Source organism: Micropterus dolomieu, linkage group LG16 (genome assembly GCF_021292245.1).
Source record: "Micropterus dolomieu isolate WLL.071019.BEF.003 ecotype Adirondacks linkage group LG16, ASM2129224v1, whole genome shotgun sequence".
NCBI classification, from domain to species: Eukaryota; Metazoa; Chordata; class Actinopteri; order Centrarchiformes; family Centrarchidae; genus Micropterus; species Micropterus dolomieu.
In genome coordinates, this window is record NC_060165.1 from 22,038,463 (window position 1) to 22,057,496 (window position 19,034).

General features: G+C 41.2%; 2 protein-coding genes across 3 annotated transcripts in view; both read left to right on the forward strand.

Moving 5' to 3' along the window:
* The window catches only part of plxnb2a.1 (plexin b2a, tandem duplicate 1), a 204,804-nt gene that overhangs the window by 74,236 nt on the left and 111,534 nt on the right, over nt 1-19,034 (forward strand). The window lies entirely within an intron of this gene.
* The window catches only part of LOC123985229 (DENN domain-containing protein 1B-like), a 32,727-nt gene continuing 17,939 nt past the window's right edge, over nt 4,247-19,034 (forward strand). Inside the window, exons 1-8 of the mRNA XM_046072673.1 lie at nt 4,247-4,264; nt 5,521-5,611; nt 6,848-6,888; nt 8,277-8,312; nt 8,769-8,825; nt 10,054-10,143; nt 17,983-18,068; nt 18,477-18,699. Coding sequence (XP_045928629.1) covers nt 4,247-4,264; nt 5,521-5,611; nt 6,848-6,888; nt 8,277-8,312; nt 8,769-8,825; nt 10,054-10,143; nt 17,983-18,068; nt 18,477-18,699 — 642 coding nt within the window. The remainder of the gene's footprint in view (nt 4,265-5,520; nt 5,612-6,847; nt 6,889-8,276; nt 8,313-8,768; nt 8,826-10,053; nt 10,144-17,982; nt 18,069-18,476; nt 18,700-19,034) is intronic.

Here is a 19,034-nt window from a genome sequence, read left to right on the forward strand (position 1 = left end):
TTTTTCCCCCCCCCCCCCCCCCCCACCCCCCCCTCTGCTGTCATTAGCAAGCGTTGTAGGTTCCTTTGAATGCCATTGGCTGTTTATTTTGGCGTCTTTCAGCTGTTTGTGTGTTTTCGTGCATTTTGTGTGTGTGGTGGGGGAGGGGGTGGGTTCAGGGGGTAATTGGAAGCTTCAGGCCGTTTTTAAGAAATTAATTCTTGCTGTTATTCTGCTGCCCCTTATGCAAACACTCTTCTCACATATCAGCCAATTACTAACACAATACACACCTCTCTCTCTCTCTCTCTCTCTCGCTAATTATATTGCTTTATTCTTCTATTTGAACTCCATGATGTCGTTGAGGCAATTGTCAAGGAACTGAAGCTTTAATACACAAACACAACCGACATTGCATTCTTCTAATATTGCAGTGAGAAGCGGTAAGATGCTTACAGTGGGGGAAAAATACAGGTTTCAAGACAAAGAAACAGAACAGTTACCCTATACCTGAACAAAAAGTTTCAGACAGCCAATGAAGTTATGGACCATTAAATAAAACTCCTTCCCATAAATAATACAAGAGTACACACACACACACAGGAACAATAATTGATGTAGAAAGTTAAGCTTCAAGTTATGTAGATGTCAACCTCAAGTGAATGAGAGATTACAATAAGACCCTTGTTTATACACAAACACACATTAGAGGTCTCCAGGCCAGATCAACCAGCGACATGTTCAGACCTGAACTGATCTTGCATCCACATTTCCTCCTCTATTATGATTCTGGGTGGCATCAAGAGTTGTTCTGGGTCTCTTGGTTTAAATGTGGCCCCACAGTGCCTGAGAACAGGGTGATGATGGCAGCCAATTTCTGACGACATGTCTCTTACCGCTTGAGTTTTCCCTGCTAGTCTGGTCGCAGCTGTTTTGGCTACAGAGATTTTCCCAAAGTCGGCAAGCCCCAGTTAGTTTCACTGAACCGGTGCTTGTTTGTGCATATAAAAAAATACAATTACAAAGGGGGGAGAGTAGCAACTCCCCAGAATGAAATGCATGTGAGTTTCTGATCATCCCCTTTTTATTGGACATTTTGTTACCAAGCACTAAAAGACTGCTGTTGTAAAATATTATGGGTATATTATGTCTTTCTTTACACATTTTTGCAGAGACTGTTACCCCTTATCATACAGAACTCCTCATTTGTTTAACCTTAATCCACACTGGATTTTGGAAGGAAGAAAAACAAAGCTTCATTGTCCTCTGAGTTGAAGGGTACAAGTCTCTTGAAACTCTGACCACACCCAACCTCACCGTCATGTGGTCAGGTTTTGGTTTGTTGGGCTCAGGACCACACCTTGCTTTTATGTTGCTTGGTACATAGTGCCACCGTACATCACTACATGCATACAGGATGTGGGAAGAAAACATTGTTAGACTGGATGAAGTTTCTCTTGTTTACACTGAGTGAAATATTCAAACCGTAGATATTCCGGATGCTTTGTACATCAATTTAGACAGATTGCTCCGAAACTGAACCTTTTGGACTTAATATATAGATATTTGCGTCTGAAGGACTTTGGCTGGACGATATGAGGTTGTACTGGCTGAACCATGGGCAGTCAGTCGTGTTTAAGAGATTCGCACTGCTTTTTGACCAGGAGGCATTTGGCTACTGAAGAGCAAGCCAGACCCAGTCAGCTTCACTATGTAGAGGACACAGTGTTTTTGCACATAACTAATAAGTTCTTTTTCATCTTTTTGGGATTTTTACAATAAAAAGTTCATCTGTCACTCAGGCAGCCCTCTCCTGGAAGAAGTCATTTGGCATGCTTTTGTGTCAGTACAATGGCCTTTCTTTAAATTATTATGCTGAATGACACATCTATTTGGGTTTTGGTCTGTAAATCTGAAACAAACGGGTCCGTCTTCAGTTTGGGTCTTTTTATTATTTGAATTTATTTGTCTGATTCAAATTTTTGGGCATGTGAAGACTTCCACCACACACATATAAAGACAGAGTTTGTAGTAGTATGTGTAGCTTGCATGCACAAACACAGTAATGATTGTAAAATCAGAATCGGTCTTATTGCCAGGTACATTTTCTCATACGAGGAATTTGCCTTGGTATAAATCGGTGCTTACAGTACACATTAACATGGAAAATTACAATAATACTATAATACAATGCTCACAAGTATGTGCAAAAAGCACAGTTGAGCGTTCCTGTAAAGTGTGGGGTCAGGAGTGTGTATGAGTGTATGTTTGGGGAGGGGGGCATGAGAGTCAGTGACAGTGGGGACCTGGGTTTTGTTGACAAAGCCCGCTGCAATCGTGAAGAAACTGTTCTTGTGGCGAGAGGGTCCTGATGGACCGCAGTCTCCTGCCAGAGGGGAGAGTCTGAAACAGTTCGTGTCCGGGATGGGAGGGGTCAGCTGAAAACTTTCCTGCACGCCTCAGAGTCCTGGAGGCGTTTAGGTCCTGAAGTGATGGAACACCTTCTCTGCAGAGCGAATGATACTCCTGCCCTTGTCCCTGGCAGTGGCAGCAGCTTACCAGCTGGTGGTGTAGAACTGCGCCATCATTGTCTTTGCCAGGCTGAACTTCTTCAGCTGCCGCAGGAAGTACATCCTCTGCTGGGCCTTTTTGGTGATGGAGGTGATGTTCAGCTCCCACTTGAGGTCCTGGGAGATGATGGTGCCCAGGAAGGAGTCCACAGTGGTGACTGCGGAGTCACCCAGGATGATGGGGGAGGGTGGGGCTGGGCTGGGCTCTTTCTAAAAATCTACGATCATCTCTACTGTCTTCAGCGAGTTGAGCTCCAGGCTGTTCTGGCTGCACCAGGTCACCAGATGGTCGATCTCACACCTGTAAGCAGACTCATCCCCACCTGAGATGAGCCCGATGAGGGTGGTGTCATCTGCAAACTTCAGGAGCTTGAAGGACTGGTGACTGGAGGCTCAGCTGTTGGTGTACAGGGAGGAGAGAAGGGGGGAAAGAACACAGCTTTGAGGGGAACCGGTGCTGATGGTCCTGGAGTCAGAGAGATGTTTTCCGAGCTTAACATGCTGCTTCCGGTCCGTGAGGGAGTCTGTGATCCACTTGCAGGTGGAGTCCTGCAGCAGGGCCGGGATGATGGTGTTGAAAGCAGAGCTGGAATCCACAAATAGGATCCTGGCGTAGGTTCCTGGGGAGTCCAGATGCTGGAGGATGTAGTGAAGGGCCATGTTTACAGACTTGTTGGTTCTGTAGGCAAACTGCAGGGGGGTCCAGGAGTGGGTCTGTGATGGATAATATCTCAGTAATATCTCAGTCTCCGTTGCTGCCTGCAAACTGGCTGCAGGATATTTTGGCATTTTCTTTCTCAGTTCATAACCCCGAAATGATTAAACATTATTTATTGTTTCAGAGGCCTTTCCTCTCTGGAAAGAAAAACATTCTTAAAATAGTTTATCCTGAATTTGACAAGTTTAAACACATAATTTAGTGAAATAATTTATCAGCAGTTTCAGTCCAAATATGTGTCTGTGGCCCCTTCAGATACTCACACTGGACCAAAATGAAACCCTCTGGTGTGACGGGTTGATTTGAATGGTCATCTGATCTGAATGACTGGTTTCTATGATCTGCTTCTGTCCCGCTCGCGGTCTGCCAGCTCACATTAAAGCGTGACACTACAGTGTGTATGTGCCTTTCCTTCACTTCCCCTTCTGTCTTCCATCCATCACTGTTTCCCTCTTGCCTGCATGTTCTCAATATCTCATTCCCCTGAGTTGTGTTATCAAATGTGTGTGTTTTTTTTAAGTAGTTCTTGTTCCCATAAACTGCTTCATTTTCTCAGCCTTCTAAGGGAGCTTGTACCTTGTCACTTCCTCAAATCTTATGAAAGCAAATACAAGGGTGTGTGTGTGTGTGTGTGTGGGTGTGTGTGTGTGTGGTGATCACAGTCTGCCATTGTTGAGTAATGTCTAATTAAGGACCACAGTGAGGCAGGTAATCTGGCCGGGGTGAATGAACGGGAGGGTGAGGGGGAGATAAGTGGAGGCTTTGGCTAGGTGATGATTTGGGTTGATTATGTGCACTAATTGGGCCAGCCAAGTAGCGGAGCAGTGGTTGGAACCTGCAGTCTCACCTCTCATTAAAATGATCTAATGATGAGTTTCCAGCTCTTCTGACCAGAGGAGCGGGTGGCCGTGTCGGTCGCTAGTTAGCAGGCTGTCCCCAAGGACAAGCACCCTAAAACAATCTACACTGTTGTTACACAATGGCTACACTTGCAGAGGTGGGAGTAGGCTTGCTACGGTTAAAAAATTATCTGACAATATGTTGCTGTCAAGTATTTGTATTACAAATCATAGTGCACCATTTGTTGTTGCTGTTGTTTTTAAAAATACAAAAGATTCCTTGAATGGTAGGAGGTGTTGATTGTTAATTAATGCAATTGTTAATTAATGCAGTCGTCAGTCAAAATAAATGTTAGCTTCAAATCCAAATGCTTTATATATACTAATTATTTTGAATGACACCATCACTGATTGTTAGCTGCTTTTCCCTCCTACCTTTACACAAATAACCTCTGAAGAGGTTGGAAAAGATGGATTTTAGTTTAAGGTTAAACACAAAGATTTAGAAAAACACACACAAACTAGTAGAAAGTTAGTTTTTCACTGGAAAGTATTATTTCCACGCTGAGATTTGCTGTTATTGTAAGCAATGGGACAGGAAACTAACAGCAACTCGGGGGTCAGTGTGGTTGGGTTTAGCTAATGGAAAACAGTGCACCATGTGTGTGACTGAGTGATCTACATTCACATAATTGTTTTGGTGAAATTCTTCCTGTTTAGAAAGTATTTAGAAAGATGATGTTTAGAATGATTTTTTTTCTTCTAAAAAACTACAGTACAGCAGTCAGTCCCATAACAGCTCTAACAAAAGCTTTAATAATGGGCCAAAATGATGACCAATGTGTTTAAATCTATTTTTGACATAATTTTTGTTTTTTGTTTTTCCTTCCCCTCTCATCATTGTTTTTATTTGGTCATAAATACTCACAATATATTTTTCATGTCTAAAGAATGCTAAAGAATTATTTTTTATTGTGTTAATCACAAATGTTGAGGTATGTGTGTGTCGATGTATGTGTTTGATTGCTTGTACTGCTTGCATAACATATTTATGGGCACGTGTGACCGTGCTCATGAAATGTGTAGCTGTCTTGGCATGTTTATGAGATGGAGTTTTATGCGCTCCATGTTACAAAGGGAGGAAATGAAACTTCCTCATGTCTCAGACAGTGTGCAGCATGTAGTCTGCTGCCCTAATCCCTCACCTGCTCCACATTACCAAATCCCTATTACCTGCAACCCATCTAATCTTGGGATGTAGTTTCTGTCAGGTAGGATTAATAACACCCCACTGTGGCCTGAGTGTTTGAATCTGTGTGTAAGTGTATGTGTATCTGTTTAAGTGTGTCCACAACCCCCCACACCCACCACTCCCTCCCTTCTTTAATAAGCACATCGTAATTTATGGTTGCAGTTCATCGACGGACGGCTGGCCAAATTGAACGCAGGCCGCGGCTTCTCCGACGTGTTTGAAGAAGAGATCACAGAGGGGGGCTTCTGTGGAAGTGAGTAGTGCTAGACCTGTCTATCAATTAGCCACGTTATATTTATTTGCCATATTTCATGCAGTAGTTATTCTGCTATATCTAAGATGTAAAAGCAGTGAACAAAACTAGGAGAAATTGGCACTAAATAAAATGTGTCCACTGCCTAAATAAAATGTCTCTCTCTCTCCAGAACTCTCAAACTATTCAATGGACAGAAAGTCTTCTAAAATAAAGATAAACTGATTAAAAATATGGTAAATTATATGGTACACTGTAGTTTCCTTGTGTATGTTTTAAAACATGTTAATTTTTAAACAATTCTGGAACCTTAACTACTTATTGTTTGAGTCACGTTTGAAGGATGTTTATAATACGTCTCATAAGCCCATCTGACACCACTTAAAGCTCTTTACATACTAATAAATTAAGGAACTGTATTGTCTTTGGAAGAACAGAAGTTATTGATTAAAAATGACAACATTATGCTATAAAGTGACTGTAAAAAAAAATCTGCCTCATGATGAATTGGCTCATTTTTTAAAGATATTTTACATGCATCTTGAGTGTCATTTGTTGTCTTTATTGGAACTGATACAAAGGTTACTTGTAAATCTGATTGAATGTGGCAAGAGAAGATTGACGAGAGAATTAATGTTTTGCCAGGATTGAGGGTTATTACATGTGGTGACTGTGTACAAGACATCAGAAATTTTAAATCCCACAGGAGTGCTCAGACAAATTATATCATTTTGATCAAAACACGTCAGGTTTGATTCATATTTACATGACAAGAAAAAGGAAATGTCATTCAGGTGTTACATCTTAACATCTGTCATATTATTGGGCTTATCAGTTCTGATTCTGACCCAAACCCTCACTGTCATCTCTAATTCTGTTCTCTAAACTTTTGAAAAACCCAGAAAGCCCTCAAAAGTCCTTTATATACAGTTACAAATACTAATTTTACATACAACAATAAATATTTTACTTAGTTATTATTGGTTATATAACAAAAGGGAGAAAAGAAGACATCAAATAATATCTCTATTTATTTCTATTTTACAATCAACCACATTACCAGACACTGTTATTGTGAATATGTCTGTCCTGTTCAATATAGAAATGGTTTGTTCTACAATTTAAAGTGTGTCAAAATGTAATATACATAGTTACATTTGCTTTACAATATTAATACAATGCTATTGAGTGCAAAATGATTAATGCATACTTCTTGTGTTTTATACATCCTTTCAGGTAATTCAAGGTCTTACCAGCAATGGATGCACACTGTAAAGGTATTCGCAGAGTGTCCCGCATATCATACCTAAATGCTTTTATCTATGGATTTTTTTTATGTTTCTCTCATTTTATTCCCAAGTTATATTTAATTGAAAGTGTGATTGACTCGACTCAGTGTTTGAAGTCCTTGCGTTGCCTTTGGAGTGAAGGGGCTGCCTGAATGTACAGACCCGGCAGAGTGTAGTTTGGTGTGTGAAGCGGCGCGTGCAGCAGGACAGTGGAGACAGACAGGGAGGGAGACAGAAGTGATTTGACGTGACAAGACGTCCTCCGACATGACATGTTGATCTGGCAGCAAACACAGGCGTTACTCCGCTGAACCGACCCAAGAACATAGATCTCTCCCTCCTCCTTCATCTCCTGCCTCTTTCGTCCTTTTCTTTTCTTCCCCAATCTCTCTCTCTTTATGTTTCCTCTCTCTCTCCCCCTCTTCTCATCTCTGTCACAGCCCCCCCTCTGTCTCCCTCCCTCTCTCTTTCACTGAGTATCTCTCCCTCACCCACCCTCTCTCCCCATGCCGTCAGCTAAGGCTGAATTAGTTCTCTAGAGTGCTCTTCAAAGGTTTGTTAAAGTTCACATTTCCTGACTGACAGAGATCTATAACAGGGGCCTTCACCTCGGCCCCTCTCCTCTTCTCCCTCTGCAGACTTCTGAAACGCCGTCTGCCATTTACTCTGTTTAGCCGTTTAGCCGATGCTTTGTGCTTACACTAAAGACCAAGCAGAGAAAAGGAGTGAGACGCCAGAAGAGAGATGCAGCAACTCGGAGAGAGAAAAGAAGACAGGCACAGAGAGATATCGGGTGCCACAATGTCAGTCTGCAGAACTGAAAGTAGAAATCAATCACACACAGTCCCTTCCATCGCTTTTAGGCTGCTTCTAAATAAAAAACCTCCTGAATGCTATGAATCATGCAGTTTGTCATGGCTCAGCGATACAATACTTTGTCTGGTGTCACCATTTTTATACTGATGTTGTATTGGAGTACTATTTACAGCTGCAGGGGGAGCTTTGGTTGTGTTTGATATTGAATATTAGCCCGGTGTGACCACTGTGGGTGTTCGGTGATATGGTACGAATAATTATCTCACTATTTGTAAGGATACTTTATACCACAGTATGACATGTACGAAAAAAACCCCTATAAAATAATCCAATTGGTTTTACTTGAGCCACAAATCCTCAATCAATTTGTGTTCTTGCTCTGAATCACTCATGTGAAAATTTGGTGAGATCGTCGCAATATGATTGCAATAGAAGTAGATAAACGATAACATTACTGCCCAGCCCTACCTGTTTGCATATATGAATATTTAATATAAAAAAAGAATTAGTTTGAATGTGAAAATGCCTCTAAATGATAATTTTCTGTTTCTGTTACCTAGAGAGGAGGAGCACTCTTCAACACAGCTGTGACAAAGGTACGTTCTTCTGCAAAACTGCTTAATAGGCATTCACATTAGTGAAGCTTAATGCACTGTTGTCTCCAATATGTATAAATAATTGGATATAAAACATATTAATGTCTGTTTTAGAATTGACAGTGGATGGAATGGGAGCATTGTTCATACCTACTCTATGTTTTATGAGCAGTACAATGTGGTTATGTGCCGTACAATAGGTGGTCAGGGTGCCCTTTCATGTTATCGCCCTCTGTTACTGTGCGAGGCTCTCTTATCCAGCCTTTTGTCTCCGTGTTTTTGCCACAGGGATCAAAGCATTTCTTGATGTTACATGAAACCAGAACAGAATGTTAATGCACCATGTTTTGATTAGTAATCTGTGTGTGTGTGTGTGTGTGTGTGTGTGTGTGTGTGTGCGCGCCTGTGCCTGCGCCTGCATGCCCGTGAATATGTGTGTGTTGTTTTTCCTCCTAGGCCAAGAGTCATGCCAAGAGGGGCATCCGGGACATTAAGGGTAGACTTAAAGCAAGGGTGAGCAGCACAGACCTTCACACCTCTCTGACACACATACACACACTCGTTGAAGCACGCATGCACACACTTGTCACTTGTACACATAATTCTGTTCTGAGCACACAGATAGACACACGCCCACCTCATAGAAACAGACAGGAAGGCTCCTTTACATGGAGAGTGTGATTCTGACGCAGCAGCCTTTAATGACTGTTGAAGCCTGCTTAGCGCTTTGTTCAGGGCTGTACATTTTTAACCAACGCCCCTCTGGCTATGGCCTGTCATGTCATCCGAGCCCTGGCCCCTCTTTCTCTTTTATTGTCTGCATATTTCATCAGTGAGCCTGTGATTTCCTCAAAGCTAATGTAACGAGGTGTATGTTTCCATAAGCCTGATGGATTTGATAAGGCAATAGCAGTTTGATCTGTCAGTGGGAAACTGAGGAGAGAGGGCACTGATGATGAACAAGAGTACGCAGTGTTCTGCAGTGTGCATACACACACAAACACGCACACACACAAATACACACAGTAGAAGCAAATAGAGGTGCTGAAATCTATTTGATCTTGAAGCTAAACAGATTTCATGCGTGTTCATAAATGAATTCACAAATACACAAATTAATTGATTCAAGTTTCTCAGGATCACTTTTATTCTGCAGTGCATTTATGTTGCTGCCAGCCACAGATGTCTACACAGGACCTCAATTCACAAACATATTGGAATGAAACTCATAAGAGGTGGTTATCTTGAGAATCTTTATTGTAATCTCTTAAAGAATATTTTAAAGGGTTAGGCTGGTGATATGCTATATGTTGTCTGTGTTATTGACCCATGAAAAGACCTAAACCAACAGCACGTTGGTTCTTCTCTGACTGCTTTCCGATTTTAATACCATGTCCATGGCTCTGAGACCCAAACCCATCCCTTCCTACTGAAGACTTTTAAGTCTTTATAAATGGGTCATGTATATATACTTTAATTTAAAGCTGTTATTTCCTAAAAAAGTTGGAGACTATAGTTTTTAGCAAACATTTCTCTAACAAGTAAAATAGTAAATAGTGCATTTGTTTGGGACTATTAGCAGTCGTGGATGCGATCAGTGCGCTACCAAATATTTACAATAACAGCACGGTGTGTGATGAGATCATATGAATGCAAATTCACATTACTCTTGAACTAACATATCTTATTTTTTAATTTATAACACAAATCATCTAAGATTTACACACCGTTTCTCTCTCAGGAAGAAGAAGAAGAGGGGGTGATGGTCTGTGCGGGGTCTCCCACCAGCACCAAGAGCTTGTCTCCAAGGAGACTGCAGAAGATGAGACGGGTATGACACACACACACACACACACACAGACACACACACACACACACACACACGTTTATCAGTGAATGACTTAACTACATGTACACTGACTGATCATACCAGAGCTCAGTTTTAACTGACATGGATGTCGTCTTCCACTTCTGTGCTCTTTCCATCCACTTTTTGTACTCATTTCTTTCTTTCTTCCCCTCTCCATCCCCACATCTTCTTCTCTTTTTATTTCCAACCCTCTCTCTGTTTCTCTCCCCCTCCCAATTTCCTCTCTCTTGTAACAGCTCTTCGATGCACAGTAGTTTGTCAAGGTGCCAAATGTAATGATAAGCATTTTTATCTTTCAACACACTTGTGTTGTACATTCAGTATTTTTCTCTGAACAGCACGGACAGTAGAAGCAACTCATCTGCTGGTCAGCATTTCCTCTGAAGAATTTGCTTGTGCACCATAAGTGGATAGCACTTTTTTTTTCTTTGTTGTGTGCAGAGCTGGCATACAATGTGCAAGCACATGCACACTCACAAAATACACATTCATCAGTAAATTTATCAAGAGAGTTAAAAATGTTAGAAAGTTATAAAACACCGTAGTTTAGTCTAAATGAATAAGTGCACATATATTTCTGGATGTAGGACGTTTAGTTTCATGTAATTAAAATTGCATACTCCTGTACAGTATTAAACACATGCATATATACCTCAGTGTTACTAGTTATCTCTCTTATCTATACCTGTACTCCTAGCTGGAGCTTTTCCTCCTCTTATTATTAAATGAAATACAGCATGTGGACTCCCAGTCCAAAAAAACATGCCTGCATGCAGACACTGACATTTTGGTCACAGTCATGTAAGAGTGTGATTAGGAGAGGTTGTGCTGTCTCTAATTAGCGTTGTGTTTCCTGTGTGTGTGATGAGGCTGGAAAGTCTTAGCGCAGAAGAAGGTGTGACGGCCAGGGAGAGGAGAGGAACGGCAATTAGGGCTTTTCTAAAGGCCTCCTCGGACACCCTCCCCCCAGCTAGTGCACACACAAAGAGGGACCGACACAAAACACACAGATTAACAGTTAACATGCGATTGATGTGCGCACACACCCACAAACACGCATACACACCGTTTTTGGGATATACACCCCTGTCCCTGCCATTGAGGCCTGTTCATTGCCACAGTAACGGGTCCCTGGAGACCACTGGAGGACGGACACACAGGATAGCATGTCCTCCAGCACTGGATTTGTGTGTTTGTGTTTATATATTGTCCATCACGTTCTTTTCAGCCATACACAATGCTCCTCCCATTCTACTTTTATCACGTTGCCTTTCTTAACATTACTTATAACCTATGTATATCATTATATTACCCGGAACCCTACATTCAAAACCCAGGAGGAGAGTGCAGTCAGACATCCCAAGATTTTTTTTTTTCTGTCAACTGAAACGAAGTCTGAAAATTGAGAAGCCAAGAAAGCCTTGATATTTTATGGCCTGTCAGTGTGCAGTAACCCCTGAAAAATTTAAACTCTTCAAAACATTTAGAAAGGAAATTGTACTGGAAATTATTACTTTCAATGTTTTGTAGTCTTTCAGAATAGTCATAAAACAGTCATATTAGCTTGGTTTATGTCTTTATACACATGTTAAGGCACATTACTTAAAATGGAAGCTGAAAATAACTAAAAAACTATGAAAAATAACTAATTCTTACACAAAAACTAGTGCATGTCCAGTTCAGGAAGACTGTGTTTTGTTTCGTTTTTTATAAAATACAAAGTACTAGTTGTACTGTATGCTAGCAATTAATTTACTTTTACCTGACTGTTTAAAGCACACAATATTAACATTTCAGCTTTGGCTCAAAAGTACGTTTGTATGATGCAAACATATACCTATTGTTCCTGTGAAATCTTGATACTGTTACTGATTCTGCACACAACTGTCTTGACCAGATGTTCTTTGCAAGAGAAATTGCTCTCTTAGGGACTAACCTGGTTAAATAAAGCTTAAGTAAAATGGGATTTATTTATTTTTTTCAAAAACCTAACTTTATCCCAATACCTCCCCCACCTCTCGTGGCCACACACGGACAGCTATAGCAATACCATGGCCTACTCTTAATATTACTCTTTATTCTTCAAAATGCTTCCCGTTCTGTAGACAAACCATGGCCCTGTCTTTGTCCATACAATCCAAAAAGTCACAAAATTGCAATGACAGTCTTTGATTTTCAATTCTAAAATCTCATTTTTATAAAAATCTTACATTTCTTGAATTGATACTGCATGCTGTGTGTATCAGTTAGGGTAGACTAATTATTAGAAACACTTAGCAGTATAATGCAATACAGTTCAACTCCGCACCACTATCTGCACCATCTGCATCTGAAAATTGTAACCATCATAAAGGTAGTATTGTACCGCAATAGTTTTAGCTACTCTAGGTATACCTAATGATCTGGCAGCTAAGTGTGTATTGAAGCTAGTGCAATGGTCCGTCTGATTGAACAGTATTCATGCCTGTGAAAGGAAACTCTTACCTTAATCAGTTACAATATAATAACATATTTTCTTTATTTACCTTCAAGACTTTATGCCACATACACCAAATAACCCACTCTCTGTGTCCTTACCACACGTCCATACCTCTGACCAAGTGACCAACAAAGGCTTATTCACCTCATTTATAAATTCAGAAATATGTTGGTATCTGACACTCCAAAAATGTGATCTGATTAAAGGCATTCCCATCCTCCTGTATGAAAGAAAAATTCTGAAACATTTTTATCATTCATCATCTTTTTTTGTTGCAAAAAATGAAATGAATGATCCTGGAATAGCTTCTTTAATTAATCAGTTATGAAATTCATATTCTATTTGATCGGCCAACACATGTACCAAAGTGAAAGTGCTGCAGTCATCTGCGTACCTATTTCAGCCGTATCTGGCAATGTGGGTGATTTGTTGTGTTTGGTGAGCTTGTTGATTAAGAATGTAGGAGTAATCCTTTCGTTTGACAAAAACAAGACTGAATTGGACTGCTGACTTCTTGTCTCATAGAACACAAAACAACCATTGTTGTTGCTCCTGTATGGTTTTGTGTCTGCTAGCGCCACGTCTGTTTTTGAGTTTTAGTATAAGATTTTGTATATCTTGTGTGTGTGTGTGTGTGTGTGGTGTTATTGTTCTGTAAGCATCTGCACATAGAAAGTGTGCCTGTACCTCAGGCCTTTTGTGAGCATGTGTTTGAGTGTGTGTGCTGTATGTACACAAACATGCATGCATTCAGCAGTTTGCCTCAGGTTGGAGACAACAGAATGGCAGAGGTTGGGACAGTGTTATGGACAATGACAGCCAGCAGGCTTGGGGCCGGGCTCTGCCCCAGGCTCTGGACTCTTCACCTGGTGAGGTGGGAGAAATGCCAGACCGGAAAACATCACACAGCTCAGGGTGGAGGGGAAACAGGGAGCTAACAAAGATGTAAAATAGGAACAAAGTCACATGCTTGTGTGTGTGTGTGTGTGTGTGTGAAGGATGTGTTTGTATGCTCCATCAGTGGGAGACAGCTCTTGTGTTCGTGGCCAGTGGACACATATGTACACTGTACACATGACTTGTGAAGTGTGTTATAAGGGAGGAAAATGTACATTTGTGTGGTAATGATTTCAAGATGAAGGACTATCATGTGTCTTTGAGTTGAAACATGCTTATACAAATATGTATTTATAAAACACATCACTTGCAGTATTACTCGTAACACATTACACACACATTGTGCGTGCATTATGTACTGCATGATTGAAAATGCTATAATATGAGCAACACGCGAAAGCAATACTTTCTGGGTAAACTGAATAGCTAATAACTTACTTTAAAGCATATTAATGTACTGTAGATTATAGAGCATATGTGCATGTGATTTTTCATGGAAGATGACTCATAATATTCATTGTAAGATTAATATTGTGGATAAATATTGTTAGATGAGTAGTAGTTAGGATGCATCACAATGAACTCAAAGTACAGTAGCTCTGTCCGTGTGTGTGTGTGTGTGTGAGTTTCTCCCCACTTCAGAGACCAACTGCCTTCCTCGATGAAACCAAAGTGCCATCTCCTGGCACCTTCAAAGTACTGCACTGCACCCCACCCATTCACAGAAAGACACCTGGTGATTTTACTGTATTAGTTTAGTCATGCCCATTTTATCAGAATGGGCATAATGCACATTTCCCTTCTTTTATATGGTTCCTGTTTTTAGCGAAAGGGAAGTGGGCTTTCAGCAATAGCCAGTTGGACTGACGAGCAGTAGATCTTGCCTCAAAAGCAGTTTATTTTATTTTTTTCCTTCTCCCCCTTTCGACTGAGCAGCTCTAAACAGGCAGACACAGACTTGGCCGTACTTCTGCAAAGGCTCTGCCTCTCCCCAAGGTTTGTTTGCATTTTACCGGCATCTCTTTACATACACTGCCAAGCTGTGAGATCAGTGCCCACTCAGAAATACCATATGAAATGTATAATGTAAGACTGGCTATTAAAGTCCACTAGCGTTTGGCCCTGTCACAGAGAGGCATAGTTGTTCCGCATAACTGGTCATGCAGGGAAGGAGGGGAAGAGGAGGGGAAAGTTTGTTTCTCCAAATGCAGCTACTAAAATGGATGGTGATGACTATTTTCCCCTTATAACCACAGAAATTAAATGTTATTTGTTACATTTGATCTGAAGATGTTTTTTGAGGCCTCTTAGATATATTTCATACCAGTACTTATTGCATTAGGAAGCCGAGGGTATAAAGGGTTAGAGTAAAGGAGAACTTAGTCATGTTTACAATTCTAATTTTCTCACGATCTGTAAAACAATCTGACTGTAAAGGCTTGTAAGCTATCCGGACGAAAGGAGTTTATGTGTTACTTTTTATGTCTGAAGCCTAAACTGGAAGTAATCAGGATTCTTTTACTTCATTAGCCAGGTACTCAGGGACTCGGATCAAAGTGAAAAACGTTACTAAATAACATAAAAAATATTAAGAAATCCTTCCCTCAGAGCAAATAAAAGCAATCCACTGTACAAGAGAAGCTCAGATATCAGATCTCATCTTTGATTTAAGGAACACAAGAGGATTGAACTACAGGAGCTTTACTTAAATAACCTGACCATTTTTTTTATCATTTTCAAGACTCCTCTGCTGTATCTCCTCCTGACTCTTTCGCTGTCTTTGCGTTCTGTGCAGTCTCACTTGTGGCGATGGGGTGGAGAGGAAAGGGAAGCGAGAGCCAGGCAGACAGAAACGGTGACATCTGTTACTGACAGTAGAGTGATGGGGGTTGGGGGGGGTGGGAGCCGAGGAGGCATGGAAGGAGAATCGCTTTTTCATTTTCACCTTTCAGCTTCCCATTAGCCAACAGCGAGAAGCTAATGAAGGAGCAGTATGAGAATCTGTTGTTTTGCTATTTCATGCTTTCCACTGTTCTGTCAGGCCTGGGGAAGTGGGGATGGTGGCAGAGCTGTCACAGCTGTAACACAGGACCTGTTTGCACTGGTTGAGCATATCTCATTGTGAATGTCTAAATTTGAGGAGTCTCTCCATATTTTTGTTGTTGTTGTTTACATTGACACACAATGCATCTAAATTTAGATCTCAGATTTAGCTGCTTTTGTTGGTTTTGACATATTATAAGGTGCGGAAATATTATATTATAGTAACTGACAAAAGCATACTTTGTACTTCACATTACCTGTAAAATTAGTGCAATATGTACAATATGGCCACTTAAAAAAAAAGTGTGATAAACCCACTCCTGTGCCAAATTTGGCACTTCTATCGTAAAATGCTAAGTTGTTGTAAATAGTTTAATCTTAACTGCTGCAGTAAAGGGTCACAGTGAAGAGAGGGAATGACAAATTGATAAAGCCGTGAAGTGAGCTACTATCCATTTATTGCTCCCTATGGAACTTCCTCTTGTAGACGGCAACAAAGCTGTAACAGAGATCAGAGGGCCAGGCTTCATGACCTGTGTCTGGTTGTGTTTGGGCTCACCTTGCTTTAATAAACACCTAGACGCAAAGAGAAGCCCTGCTTCCCCAAACACAGCTCTAATGCACAAATGCAGAGTCTAAATAACTGCACGCACCATGTACATACAGTGCATTTTTGTAGTGTTTGTGTATAACTGTGTCGGCCCAAGCCCCACCCTCCTCAAGTGCCTCACAGGTGTATCTCCGCTCGGCCGGCCCGCTTTGGCTGGCTGGCATGTTGGCCTGGCCCCAGATTTACTGCCCTGACACAGGAATCCATTAAAGGCTGTTTAGGGATCCCAGGCCTGAGCCCCTCTGAAATCTCTTTCATTATAGCTCCAAGCTACCATGGAAGGGGAGCGGCTTGGCCAATCAGCGGAGCCACCACATGTGTTCGTGTTTAGCCCGATGGCAGAGAGGCTTAAGTGGCTACTGCACACATCTCCTCCGCTGACTTTTATGGAGAAAATGGCACTTTAACTCTTTGTGTTTTTTTGTAATAGGGTGCGTATGGGACTGAGTGTGTGTGTGTGTATATGTGGGTGTGTATGTCTTCCCTGGCCGAACACAGGCCCTAAATGAGGCCAGGCCAGCCACACGTTACATTCCGTCTGTCTGGCTGGCACTGCGTCAGCTAATCAAGACCGGCTTGGTTCACAGTTCCAATACTGCCCCCCACCCCTACCCCATTCCCATCATTCTTTGGGGCTTTGAGGAATCTTTCCTCACTTCTCAATACTTCCTTCCTTCCTTTATTATTGTGGTCTTGCACTCAGTTTTTTTGCCTTTCATCATAAGTGATTCTTACCATTTTTCACCTTTGTGTGTCTGATTTTCCCGCTATCACAACCACAACACAAGCACACAAACACTACTGTCTTCACTTCTTAAACATACCCTGCACACAGCTCACTTTTAGGATTTTAAAGAACCTTTTTCTAAGTGCAGGGCTTTGATAATTCAGATAAGAAAAATACAGAGAAATCAGAGTTGGAGCTAAGCCTGTGTGAGGGGGAAAAAACAGGGAAACGATTGCAGTTCCCCCCATTGCTAACGCACACTGATTGCTAGCAGTGCTAGCATGTTAACAGTACCCCATGAGTGCTTGTGTGTGTACAAGAAACATGCAGAGACTGAGGGACAATTTGAGATATTGCAGAAAAAACAGACAGTGTGCAGCAGTATGTAAGAAGGTAAACAGGCAAAATGCAGAGTAAATTAGAAAGAGAGAGATAGTGTTAACATAAGTGAACATGCACATGCAGTGAGAGAGAAACATGTGCGCCATAGTGGAAGGCCTGTTAATAAGTGGCCTGGGGCAGATTTGGACTCCCATGGGGAGTATCCTGCTCTGTGAAGCTTCTGTCTCTTCTTTAACCCACCTATTAAGTATAGTACACAGGTGGCTTATTAAACCCACTGTGTCAGACAACCACAGTACAAACTGATCATTCAACACTGCAATGACAAATACAACTACTTGCACTGGTGTTGCAATCCAAGTGGTTAATGTAATTTGCTATATCTTTACTCACGGTGCTTAAGTAGCTTGAAGTTTGATAAAATACTGCAGGGGTTCTTAAAGATTTTTATCTCTGGACCCAAATTTGACAGATTTAGTCTCAATCCAGGCTCATTAAAACAAGCTAGTACTCACCCACCAAACACAGACCAGCATTTTTCTCTATCGAGTTCCAAGTTGTAGTTTTATGAAAAACTGTACCTCAGCAGAACACCATATTCTGTCTCATATCTTTTAAGCTGAGTCCCCCCTGGCTCCACTTAGTTTTAGCATGGTGTTCTTTGTTTCTAACATCCACTTGCTGTTTTGTTGTCATTAACAGCAAAACTTCAACAAGTCTCCAATGAGCATGGGCCCTCGAGAGCTTGGCTACGGGCTCGATGATGATGAGCTGGACAGTGCAAGCAAGTAAGTACTGTTGTTTTTTTACCTATTGCCTCACAGTATTTGGTCACTAAAGCCATTTTCATGCTGATTGAAGTATGTATGTCATGTGTGTTCAGATGTGAGAACTTTTGCTGGCTGACATTCTGTTAAGAAAAGGTTGATAGCAGGTTCAAAGTTGCTTTTCCAAAGCGTTTAAATCTTTTCTTTTACTCATCATAATACTGCCCCCAAGTGGACGTATTTAGTAACAACAGTAGTTGACAGAAATGTCACTAATGCACAGTAACTACTTCTTCAAAAGGAACTGGTTTTCACAGTGTCTCACAATAAAATATATATATATATTTGATGCTTTCTAAAAAAAACTGTTTTCTTTTGAAGCAATACAGGAAACACTGTTTAAATCTGCCTGTCTCTGTGTCTTCCCAGGATCTCCTCAGAGGACAGCGGCGATGTTCCTTCGTACCTCGGGGACAGCGATGATTCCTACTCACTAGAACTCGACATAGACTCCTCCCGCTCAGGCCAGATGAACCTGCTGGAGGAAATCCTAGACTCTCTGAACACCACAACGGTGGAGCAAGGCAGGCTCAGCGCTGCCAAGAGCCTGGACTTCTTCAGGTCCATGGAAGAGTTGGACTACAAAGCCCTGGTACATAATAGAGACAGAGGAAGACCGGATTGTGAGAAGGCTTGTAACCATGCACAGGTTCAGAACTTATGGAAATAGGGCAGAGAGGCGTAATTAATGTTAATTAGGAGTATAAAACTGTCCAGATAGGTGAAGGTCATTGATGGATTAAGGGTAGATGGTTACAGATAGACAATCATGAAATCTGCATTGTCCTTCATGTTTTATTTATTTTAAAAAAGCTGGGCCCTTTAAATTAGTTAATTTCACTTTTTGTGCAAAGCATCTCTACTGTTATATCTATTAACCCTATCAGTCCACGGCCCAAAACAGTTTTTTTTTTTTTTTTTTTTTTT